Source organism: Elephas maximus, chromosome 9, assembly GCF_024166365.1.
Source record: "Elephas maximus indicus isolate mEleMax1 chromosome 9, mEleMax1 primary haplotype, whole genome shotgun sequence".
NCBI classification, from domain to species: Eukaryota; Metazoa; Chordata; class Mammalia; order Proboscidea; family Elephantidae; genus Elephas; species Elephas maximus.
In genome coordinates, this window is record NC_064827.1 from 26,555,700 (window position 1) to 26,568,997 (window position 13,298).

General features: G+C 38.3%; 1 protein-coding gene across 18 annotated transcripts in view; it reads right to left on the reverse strand.

Annotated features, from left to right (window-relative positions):
- BNC2 (basonuclin 2) overlaps positions 1–13,298 on the reverse strand; it is a 487,890-nt gene that overhangs the window by 182,911 nt on the left and 291,681 nt on the right. Inside the window, exon 1 of one of the 18 annotated variants that reach the window (XM_049895251.1) lies at positions 6,759–9,881. The exons of the other annotated variants lie outside the window; for them this stretch is intronic. Coding sequence (XP_049751208.1) covers positions 6,759–6,833 — 75 coding nt within the window. The 5' untranslated portion in view covers positions 6,834–9,881. Of the gene's footprint in view, positions 1–6,758; positions 9,882–13,298 lie in introns of those variants that run through there. 18 annotated transcript variants of the gene reach the window in all.

Below are 13,298 nucleotides of genomic sequence, written 5' to 3' on the forward strand. Positions count from 1 at the left end.
ACTTTAAACTAGCTTATATTCAAATACTTTTCTCTTCCTAAATAGCTGTACTAAATAGCTTTACACATTTGGAAATTATACTTTTCAGATTGTCATTTTTCATAAATTCTACTTTTTTTGTACCTAAACACACAAATATTGGAACACCTCAATTCCTTTTGTATATAAACATTAAAGTACTGGAATACCAATTTTGTATTTCTATGAATTCCAGAAGGTCTATTTGTTTTAAATTCAGATTTATATAGACTACAATTGTTCCTCAAGGGAATTATACATATTTAAACAGTATGGTCTAAATAAATATTTTGAGTAAGAAACTATTGTGGCTTCAAAGGAAGTTTTATTCTAAATAACATTTTTGAAATAGCGTCTAAGACTTTGACATACTATTTATTCACAATAAAACAGAACCAATGTGACCACTTGCCAACTCACTCACACTTTAAAAAAATAAATTATCACAAAACTATCAAAGGCAGTTAAGCATCAAAAACACACATGCTTTACAATGAGATAGTTGGGAAGAGCAGAAACAAATATGTTTTCATTTTAATGAGCTCATTCACTTCTTCATTCAGCAAACTTTTGAGTGCCTCTCACTCTCTACTGAGTACTGTAAACAACACCAAGCTGTTATCTATTACATTCTCTGAACTATAAAAACATTTAAAATCACAGAGCAATGGCTTAAAAAGTTTAGATTACGTAAACTCAGAGAAGGAAATAAAAAGCCCAAAATGAAAAAGAATCACAGTCGTCAGGTATGTGGAAAGTAAACATCAACAGTTACACCACTTATTTGTTTGGTCATCAGGTACTGTTCCAGAGGTTAGAATGAAGAGGCAAAAAGGGATCACCAAGATCAGACCCTGGGTAGTCATATTGTTCCACCCTATGTATGCAGAGATCACTAAGCAGGTTTATACTTCGAAACAAGGATATGGGTAACAGGGGCTCTCAACTCCTCTAAGATGCTGCCTCATGAATAGTCCCTTGTAACTCTGCCCTCAATTCTTACACAACCAGCTCTTCCTCAGTTCCCCAGCAGCAACAAAAATTACAGCAAATTTTCTTAAGCCTGCAATTTACAACCAAAATGTACAGGAAATACAATTGGAATGCTCCTTAGACACAAAGATGGCAAAACTTCGTCTTGCTTGCTTTGGACATACCATGAGAAAAGACCAATCACTAGAAAAGGACACCATAGTGGGTAAAATAGAGGGTCAGTGAAAATGAAGGAAGCCCTCAATGAGATGGACTGGCACAATAGCTTCAACAATGCACTCAAACATATCAAAGATCGTTGACGATGATTCAGGATCAGGCAACATTTCAGTCTGTTGTACATAAGGTTGCCATGAGTTGCAGCTAACCCTTTGGCAACAGACAACGACAACATACCTTTTTAAAAATAATTATCCCTCCTGCTTATGTTTACCATGGATTTATTGAAAGAAAAATCCATAGGCCCAGAGCCCACTGTTTCCACTTCCTTACTACCACCTACGTTTTAATTTTGCAATCTGGATTCTGCCCACACACTTTTCTGAAAACACCCTCTCCCAGAGGCAATGTACTCATGACATCTGGTCACTTTTTCTAGTCTCCTTGTTCTCCCAGCTCTCAATGCAGCTTGCAGCACTAACTCTTCTTCCTGTCTAGACTGCAGAGACACTGACTATCCTAGTTTTCTGGCATCAACTTCTCACTCTTTCTATACTGTAAACAAATACAGGTGTTTCCCACAGCCAACTATTCATTCTTTGATCCCCCAATTCATGCCATCCTAACAGCTTCAAATATTATCATCATCCAAAACCTTCATTTTTGAGGCAGACACCGTATTAAGCGGCAGGAAGTAGGTTACATACTCCCAGTGCTCAAAAGCTTCACATTCGGAGGTTAGTGGGTGGTAGGTTTAGAGGTGAGACCCTAAAAAATATGCCTTCAACAGGTTTAAGAAGAACTAGATTTCCCCATTTATTCCTCTATCTTTTCCTTTCGCAAAGCCCAGGATTTTCTATTTATAATAAAAACTTTGACTTATTATTAATAATAGCTAGATTTACTGAATATTTGAGATTTTCCAGACACTATGTTAAGCAATTTACAAACACAGTTCTCTTAATCCTCAGAATATACCCATTGGTACTGGTATTACCTCAATTTCACAAATAAGGAAACTGAGTTATAGAAAAATTGAGTACCTAGCTGACATCACTCAACTAGTTAAGTCACAGATCCAAAGCTCCAACCCAGGTCTGTGTGAGCTCTCCACCCACTCACTGGGAATCTTGAGTTATAATCCCATTTGCAGCTAGGTGGTCGTGGGGTAGAGCCATCACTGACATTCTGCTTTCCTCTAAAAAGAATTCTTCCAAAAATGATCAGTGGCAGACCAGACCATTGTGATTCATGGGTTTTCTGGCTGATGCTCAGGAGCAGAGCATCAGGCATTTCCTCCTAGTCCATCTTAGTCTGATAGCTCAGCTGAAACTCGTTCAGCATCCTAGTAACACGCAAGCCCGCAGTGACGGATGGTGGCTGTGCCATGAGGTGCACTGGTCTGGAATCAAACTCGGGCCTTCTGCGTGGAAGGCGAGAATTCTACCACTGAACCACTAATCCTCTCTAGAGTAAAAATAATGGATGCATGGCATTTGTCTCACTAGGGTTATTTTACCCTCCTATCAGCCCTTTCTAAGGAGCCCTGCTGGTGCAGTGGTTAAAGCGGATGATTGCTAAAAAAAAAAAAAGGCTGGTGGTTGTGGTTCAAAACCACCAGTGGCTCAGCAGGAGAAAGATGTGGCAGTCTGCTCCTGGAGATTTAAAGCCCTGGAAACCCTATGGGGTCACTATGAGTTGGAATCAACTCGATGGCAGTGGGTATCAGCCCTTTGTGCTAGAGTAAAAATAGTGGATATTGATCTTCATTGGTTTAGCTACTGCCCTCTCTGTCACTGGCCCTTCTCATTACTGTTTTGTCAAGGGAATGTTCTCCACCTGCCCATCTTCCAGCCTCCACCATGCTTTGTTACCTCCTGCTCAAACGTCAGATTCCAACTCAAATATCGCTTCCATTCCTAAAGGAAGTTTCCCTCATCTTCCATTCAATATGAGATCCCCAATACTCTCTTGTATCAAAATAGATCTGTCATAGCACTTACTACAGGTTGTGAATAGCACACTTATCTGTGCAACTATTTGATTACGGTCTCTCTTCTCCACCAGAACTTAAGCTCCACAAGGGGGCGGGGGGGGGGGGGGACACATCTGTTTGGTTTACAATGTATACCAGAGTTGCCATCAAGCAGATTCTAACTCACGATGAGCCCATCTGTCATGGATTGAATTATGTCCCCCCCAAAAATGTGTGTATCAACTTGGTTAGGGCATGATTCCCAGTATTGTGTGGTTGTCCTCCATTCTGTGATTGTAATTTTATGTTAAGAGGATTAGGGTGGGATTGTAACACCAGCCTTACTCAGGTCACCTCCCTGATCCAATGCAAAGGGAGCTTCCTTGGGATGTGGCCTGTACCACCTTTCATCTCTCCAGAGATAAGAAGAAACGGAAGCAAGCAGAGAGCTGGGGACCTCATACCACCAAGAAAGCAGCATCAGGAGCAGAGTGTGTCCTTTGGACATGGGGTCCCTGCGCCTGAGAAGCTCCTTGACCAGGGGAAGATTGAGGACAAGAACCTTCCTCCAGAGCTGACAGAGACAGAAAGCATTCCCTAGGAGCCGACGCCCTGAATTTGGACTTTAACCTACTAGACAGTGAAAAAATAAATATCTCTTTGTTAAAGCCATCCACTTGTGGTGTTTCTGTAATATCAGTACTAGATAACTAAGTCACCATCTGTATCAGATAAAAACTCTGCTCTCTAGGGGTTTCAATAGCTCATTTTTTGAAGATCACCAGGTCTTTCTTCCTAGGCACCAGTGGGTGGACTCAAACCTCCAATCTTTTGGTTAGCAGCTGAACATGTTAGCCCTTTGTACCACCTAGAAACTCCTTTACAATGTATACTAGCAAATAATGGGTGCATATAAAGCATTTGAGGGAAAACAATGATTCTTTGAGCCCCTTTCCTCATCTATAAATTGATGTGACAATGACATCATAAGAGTATGAAAAGAATTAAATAAAATAATAAATATAAGGCAAATGTTACTGTGCCTGATAGAAGTAAAAGGTAAAAAAAAAAAAAAAAAAGATGGTCATCTATGGCCTCAGAAAAATACCCACACATTTCCCTCTTATATTTGTATAACTCTTGCCACTGCAAAAACTGCTTTTCTAGTATCTTATAAAATGTTTTACGCACATATTTGGTCTTAATAAATGAATGAACACTTTGATGTATATGACACATGGTCCATACTATAACCCTCTAATGTGGACATAACAACAGGCATTATTATTTGTTTCAAGACTGGTGTTCAGCAACATTTCTATGTGTGTTACACGGCTCTTAAGTGATACAGTGGACAGTAAGACGAATCTCCCAATTACTAGTTTCTTTCCATTAACTATAGAAAAAGGGAGAAAACATACAATTAAAATAAGTAAATTATAAATATTTCTGTTGAAAAGTACAGCTAAAGTACATAAAATAAGATAATTTAGAAAAAAAGGATTTTTATCAGGGACTTTTTTTTTTTTATTATTCTTACCATTTTCATATCTGAAGATTAACTGGCAGTGCATTTGAAAGTATTCTGGGTGAGTTCCAAAGCACTACTCAAACAGATGATTGTGTTATCTCTAAACCTGAGGTCTTCTTAGCTTTGGTATAAGGCACTGCTGGCTTAAACTCTGCAAGTTTACGTGAACTGAAAATCTTTTCACAAAACGACGTTAGGAAACCACACATTGTCTCATTAGGTAATATTTACTGCACCTCGCAAAAGATCTACGTTGTTGTATACCAACTCACAGAGACCCTATAGGACAGAGTAGAACTGCCCCATAGGGTTTCCTAGGATGAAATCTCTCTGGTAACAGAATGCCAGGTTTTGACTATTGCAGATCAGCTCTTGGGTTCAAGCTGCCAACCTGTAGGTTAGCAGCCCAGCACTTCACTTTTGTGCTACGAGGGCTCCTTAAGAGATCTACACACAAGACTAATCAATAAATCTATTAGCTGTTCTCGTTTGGAACAATTGACCAAGTTACCTGGCAAATATAACAAGAGGCAAAATAAGGCCATGGGGCAAATAGAAAGAGAGAAAACCCATATTCCAAAGGAGCAATAACAAAGGGAATTTAAAAAAAAAAAAAAGAAAGAAAAGCTCATTAAATGGACGCTGATTTTAGTCCTGGGTTTTACACGCCCTGTCTTAGTCATCTAGTGTTGCTGTGACAGAAAATACCACAAGTGGATGGCTTTAACAAAGAGAAAATTATTTTTTCAGTCTAGTAGGCTTCGAGTCCAAATTGAAGGTGCCAGCTCCAGGAAACGGCTTTCTCTCTCTGTCAGCTCTGGAGGAAGGTCCTCATCATCAACCTTCCCTGTGTCTAAGAGCTTCCCTGCGCAAGAACTGCAGGTCCAAAGAACGTGCTCTGCTCCCGGTGATGCTTTCTCGGTGGTACGAGGTCCCGCCACCTCTCTGCTCATTTCTTTCTTTTATATCTCAAAAGAGATTTTCATAAGGCACAACCCAATCTTGTAGATCTCATCAGTATAAGTACTGCTGACCCACATCTCATTAACATCATAATGATTGGATTTACAACATAGGAAAATCTCATCAGACGACAAAATGGTGGACAATCACAATACTGGGAAGCATGACCTAGCCAAGTTAATAGACATATTTTGGGGGGACACAATTCAATTCGTAGCACCCGCCCGCCCAACAAGAAAAAAAATTGTACACAGGGAGTTCTCTTCAAGTGTTCACTAACCCTGGACAAATCTCACACGTACCACTAAAAATCATTCTTAAACCCATATTCTCCTTGTACAGGACTGAGGATGATACCATGATTTACAACATTGATTATGAAATTTTACTTGAAGTATTTTAAAATGTTTAATAGTTAAGTACATGACCTACATTTAAATCAAACTATTGAAAAACCTCATCATTAATGTACACTCATTCTGCTGTACTAGTTTCTACTGTAAACTTAGGTAGCATAATCTAGGTGTATAAAGTTAATCGCCAGTAAATGATTATCAAAGGAGCCCTGGTGGCACAGTGGTTAAAGAGCTCAGCTGCTAATCGAAAGATTGGAGGTTCGAATCCACCAGCTGCTCTGCAGGAGAAAGGGGAGGCAGTTTCCTTGTATAAAGATTTATATCCTTGAAAACCCTCTGGGGTATTTCTACTGTCCTTACAGGGTTGGTATGAGTTTGCATCAAATCAACAGAAATGGGTCTAGTTTTAATGATTTTCAGTGACAAGCTCGTCTTTTTTTTTTTCTTCCTAACAAGAACAAATTTCTTACTAAATTGTAATCTTCTTTGAAAGTCATACAGAGATCATAAATACATAAAATTGGAAAATGGTCCACGAGGATACAAAGTAGTCTACATTATAATTAAAAAACAAAAAAAACCAAACTATTGCCATCTAGTTGATGACTCATAGTGACCCTACAGGAAACAGCAGAACTGCCCTATGGGGTTTCCAAGGAATGGCTGGTAGATTTGAACTGTCAACCTTTAGGTTAGCAGCTGAACTCCTAACCACTGCACCACCAGGATTCCACATTATAATCAATTGTTATTAATTCATCACCTTTTGGTATAGTGACTCTGTATTTGCTCCATCTAATTTTGATGCTTCCTGCGTTGTCTTCCCCATAGAATCCATCGATACTGCAACTTGAGGCTTCAATTTTTTCAGTCATTTCAGCCTGAGTTATTTCAGTTATTTCAGCCTGAGACACATCAAGCATGTTCTTCTCTTTCAGTTTTCTAACTCCAGGTCTTTGACAATTCATTATAACACTTTACTTTGTACTCTCAGGCCGCCCTGTTCAGCTCTTTTATGTTATCATTTCTCCCACTCACTTTAGTTACTCCACCTTCAAGAACAAGTTTCAAAGTCTCTTCTGACATTCATTTTGGTCTTTTCATTTTTCCTGTCTTTTTAATGACCTTTTGCTTTCTTCATATACGATGTCCTTGGTGTTATCTCAGAACTCCTCTGGTCCTTGGTCATTAACGTTCAATGCATCAAATCTGTTCTTGAGATGGTGTCTCAATTCAGGTGGGATATACTCAAGGTCATACTTCACGCTCATGTGCAGCCTGTACATAGACCAAGAGGCAGTTATTCGAACAGAACAAAGGAATGTGGCGTGGTTTAAAATGAGGGAAGTTATGCCTCAGGGTCATAGCCCTTCACTATACGTATTCAGTATGTTATGCTGAGCAAATAATCGAGAAGCTGGACTATATGAAGAACAATGTGGCATCAGGATCGGAGGAAGACTCATTAACAACCTGTAATATGCAAATGACACTACCTTGGCTTGCTTAAAATGAAGAGGACTTGAAGCACTCACTGATAAAAATCAAAGACTACAGCCTTCAGTATAGATAACACCACAACATAAAGAAAAAAAAATCCTCACAACTGGACCAAAAAGCAATATCATAATAAATGGAGAAAATATTAAAGTTGTCTAAGGTTTCATTTTATTTGGATCCACAATCAACACTCACAGATGCAGGAGTCAAGAAACCAAATGACGTATTACACTGGGCAAATCCGCTGCAAAAGACCTCTCTGAAGTTAAAAAGCAAAGATATGACTTTGAGGACTAGGGAAATACCCTCCATTTTAGCTAAGACTTAGAGAATCTACATGATATTATTGTCTTTGTAGAAGAAATTTGGTTCCTAAATTTGGCCAAGTCACAATGCAACTTAACCAAAGAAATTCTATATTTTGGTGAACAACTACTGAGCTCATTTATATATCTGTGGTGTGTTCTGACCAGTTATTGTCAGGTTTATTCTAATTCACGGTAACCTCAGGTGTGTTAGAGTAACTCCTCTCCACAGGGTTTTAAATGGCTGGTTTTGGGGAGTAGATCGACAGGCCTTTCTTCCAAGATGCCTCTGGGTACAAACAAAGCTCCAATCTTTCGGTTAACTGTTTATACCACCAAGGGGCTCCATCACAGAACACACCAGAGTAACTTCAAAGCAATAGCTCCTAAGTGTTGTGGATGGAGAGAGGGACTTTGAACATGATCAAAAAGATGGGACTGGCACACAAAGGCACAAAACAGAACTTTCACAAACATTTACTTATCTTTTGTATGACAACCTAAGACACTACGTCAAACACTGGTACAAATTTGCAATAGACGCTAAAGAACTCACAGGACAGTAACAGTGATTAAGTAAGGGAATTTCTCCCTATATAATTTTCAGGACAGTATTTTCCTTCCCATTTTCATATGGCTGATACATACAAATAATTGAAAAGAAAAGCCTTCCGTTTTAGCTTAAGACCCGGAGAATCTACATGATACTGCCTTTGTAGAAGAAATTTGGGTCCTAAATTTAGCCAAGTCACAATCCAACTGGACCAAAGAAATTCTTCATTTTGGTGAATACCTACTGATCTCATTTAAGACCAAAATGAACAAAACAAATACATGAGAAATGTACTTATATTTGGTTATAAAGCTCACACATGGCTAAAGTAAATGTGTATCCACCTGTTATACTATATGATTTTTTCATTCATCCATCAAAACGAGGCAAGAAGACCCAAGTTTTTAAGTATCTTACAAAAAAGCTTTAAAACAACCTAGTCTATCTAACTCTGGCCATAAGAATGGTAATATAAATTCATAGTTTTAGGGAGGTGGGTATATTTTCTGTATTTATACAAAAAAAAATATAAACCTGAGTTTTAATGGGACAATGGCCACAGACTTCCTCAGAAGTGATCATTAGCAATTAAAAAGATTCTGTAAAAGTTAAGGGTCCACGAGAGTGTTAAACTGCAATGTTCACGTCAATATTAATAACTGTAATAACACCAAACAGGAAGCAATGAAGAAATTCTGTCCACTTAAAACCATGAAAAAATTGAGAATAGGAAATTATGACAAAAGTACCTACCTTATTTGGTGTTAAAATAAATAAGAAAAGTGACAACTTAATTGTTGTTGTTAAGTGCCCAGGAGTTTATTTCAATTCACAGCACTCATGTGACAGAGTAGAACGGCTCTGTAGGGTTTTCTAGGCTGTAATCTGTACAGAAGCAGATAGCCAGGTCTTTCTCCCACAGAGCAACTGAGTGGGTTCTAACTGCCAACCTTTTAATTAGCAGCCAAATGCTTACTCACTGTGCCACCAGGGCTCCTTGAAAACATAATTAAACATTCAAAGGAGATTCCTTTTAGACATTCAACAAAGTCCAACACCCATTCCTGATAAAAACTCTCAATAAAATAGGTGTAGAAGGGAAAATTCTCAACATAATAAAGGGAATCCCTATAGGGTCACTATGAGTCAAAATCCACTCGACAGCAGTGGGTTTGGTTTTAGTGAATTTATACGAAACCAACAGCCAACATCATTCTTAATGGAGAGAGGCTGAAAACATTCCGCTTAAGAACAGGAATAGGACAAAGATGCCCTTTATCACCACTCCTATTTAATATTGTGCTTGAAGTCCTAGCTAGAGCAATAGGACAAGAAAAAGAAATAAAGGGCATCCAAATTGGTAATGACATTAAACTGTGCCTACTTGTGGATGATATGATACTATACATACAAAACCCAAAAGACTCCACGAGAAAACTACTGGAACTAATAAAAAGATGCTGCAGGGTAGTAGGATACAAGACAAACATAACAAAAATCAGTTGGGTTCCCATACACCAATAAAAATAAAAACGAAAAGGAAATCAGGAAAACAATACCATTTATAATAAAAAAAAATTTTTTTTTTTTTTTTTTTAGCTCCTAAAAAAATGAAATACTTAGGAATAAATCTAACCAGGAATGTAAAGGACCTATACAACGAAAACTACAAAACACTACCGCAAGAAACCAAAAGAGATCTACATAAATGAAAAAACATAACATGCTCCTGGATAGGTAGACTCAACATTGTGAAAATGACAATTCTACCTAAAGCAATTTATAAATACAATGCAATCCTGATCCAAATACCAACAACATGCTTTAAAGAGATGGAAAAACTAATCATTAACTTGATATGAAAAGGGAAGAAGCCCTGGATAAGTAAAGCACTGCTGAAGAAGAAGAATAAAGTAGAAGGACTCACACTACGTGACCTCAGAACCTACTATAAAGCTACGGTAGTCAAAACAGCCTGGTACTGCTACAGCGACATATACATCAACCAATGGAACAGAAGTGAGAACCCAGATGTAAATTCATCCACCTATGGTCACCTGATCTTTGACAACGGCCGAAAGTTCATCAGATGGGGAAAAGACAGTCTTTTTAAATAAACGGTGCTGGCAAAACTGGATGTCCACCTGCAAAAAAATGAAACAGGACCCAGACCTCACACCATACACAAAAACTAACTCAAAATGGATCAAAGACCTAAATATAAACCCAAAAACTATGAAGTTCATAGAAGAAAAAATAGGATCAATGCTAGAGGCCCTAATACTTGGCATTAACAGAATACAAACCACAACCAACAACACACAACTCCAGAAGATAAGCTAGATAACTGGGATCGTCTAAAAATTAAACACTTATGCTCATCAAAAGACTTCACCAAAAAAGTAAAAAGAGAATCTACTGACTGGGAAAAAATTTGGCTATTACAAGTCATACAAAGGTCTAATCTCTAAAATGTATAGGAAAATCCAACATCCCTATAACAAAAAGACAAACAATTCAATTAAAAAATGGGAAAGTAAATGAACAGACACTTCACCAAAGAAGACATTCAACTGGCTAACAGACACATGAGGAAAAGCTTGGGATCACTAGCCATTAAGAGAAGTGCAAATCAAAACCACAATGAGATATCATCTTGCCCTGGCATTACTGGCATAAATAATAATAAAAAAAAAACAGAAAATAACAAATGTTAGAGGGGCTGTGGGGAGACTGGAACTCTTTTGCACTGCTGATGGGAATGCAAAATGATACAACCACTTTGGCAAAAAATATGGCGCTTCCTTAGAAAGCTAGAAATAGAAATATCATATGATCCAGCAATCCCAATGCTAGAAATACAAGCTATGGTACAACAAACAATGGAGTACTACGCAATGATAAAGAAGAATGATGAATCTGTGAAGCATCTCACAACATGGATGAATCTGGAGGACATTATGCTGAGCGAAATAAGTCAATCACAAAAGGAGAAATATTGTATGAGACCACTACCGTAAAAATTCATGAAAAGGTTTACACACAGAAAGAAACATTCTTTGATGGTTACAAGGGAGGAGTGGGATGGGGATGGAAAAACACTAAATAGACAATAGACAAGTGGTAACTCTGGTGAACGGTAAGACAGTACACAATACTGGGAAAGCGAGTACAACTTGTATAAGGCAAGGTCATGCAAGCTCCATAGGCACATCCAAACTCCGTGAGGGACAGAATTGCTGGGCAGAGGGCTGTGGGAACCATGATCTCAGGGAATATCGAGCTCAACTGGCACAACATAGTTCATAAAGAAAATGTTCTACTTTGGTGAATAGTATCTGGGGTCTTAAAAGGCTGGGAGTGGCCACCTAAGATACTTGACTGGTCTTACCCCTTCTGGAGCAAGGAAGAATTAAAAAAAACTAAAGATACAAGAGAAAGATAAGTCCAAAGGTCTAATGGACCACATCTACCACGGCCTCCACCAGACTGAGTCCAGTACAACTAGATGGTGCCCATCTACCACCACTGACTACTCTGACAAGGATCACAACAGATGGTCTCAGACAGAGCTGGAGAAAAATGTAGAACAAAATTCTAATTCACAAAAAACAACCAGACTTACTGGCCTGACAGAGACTGGAGAAACCCCGAGGGTATGGCCCCTGGATACTCTTTGACCTCAGTAATGATGCCATTCCTGAAGTTCACCCTTCAGCCAAAGATTAGACAGGCCTATAAAACAGAACAAGACAAAAGGGGCACAACGGCCCAGGGGAAAGGACTAGAAGGCAGGAGGGGACAGCAATGCTGGTAACAGGGAACTCAAGGTCGAGAAGGGAGAGTGTTGATATGTCATGCAGGTGTTAACCAATGTCATAATACAATATGTGTACTGTTTAACGAGAAGCTAGTTTGTTCTATAAACCTTCATCTAAAGTGCAATTAAAAAAAAAGATTTGTTGAATTATTTTTAATGTCATTTGAAGACATGACAGCCTAATAAAAATGATCATTTTCTTGTACCTATTTGCGCTGAAATTTCTTGGTTGTCTTTTCAACAGAAAGCCTACCATTAGATCTTGTGATTGTGTTGGAAGATCTGAAACCCATGGGTCATTCCAGACCCACTGCAAGTGCCAAATGCCATTGATTTAAACAGTAGACAATATGGACAAGACAGAAAGATAGGCAACTCAAAGATGGTCAAATTTCAATAAAACCTCAGGAGAGAAAAATTACTGCTAGGTAAATCAACCTGACTGACCACGGCTGTATAGAAGCCTCATAATAAAACACCAGAAATAGTTGAAATACAGATTCATTGGGAAAAAGTAGCCTTTGAACACAATTTACTGTTAAAAAATCAAGATTTAAAACCTCACTTTGAGTTTTCCTTAAAAGGCATATCCAACAGCACCAACTACTTTATTTTATTGGTGTGAAACCATTCAATCCCGTAAGTATCAGCTCTCAGGAGACATAATGCAGCATGATAGCTCACTTTCACCCAGTAGGACCCTAACACACAAATAATAAATGAATAAATGGAGGATGAACAAAGAAATGAATTTCACTGCTGCTTAAATTTGATAATCCATTCTACTACGAAAGAATTAAAAGCCAAGATATCCATTTTATAACTGACAAATTCTAATCCACTGCCATTTTTATTGGAAAATCCAGGGTATCCTTCAATGAATTTTGGGCAACCCCCGGAGCGGGGGGGACTCTCAGTTACTAACTCAGAATACTTATTATCAAGATAGTAAAGAAATCCAAGAGACTATGCAAAAAGTTGGCAACAATGAACTGTGTCATGAATACAAGCAAAACATTCCTCAATTTACTGTGAAATTTCACTTGAAAATTACTTCAGCAAAAGCGAAGAAACAAATTTTGTTTGGGAAAGGGGGCACCACAGACTTCTGGGTATATGCTTACA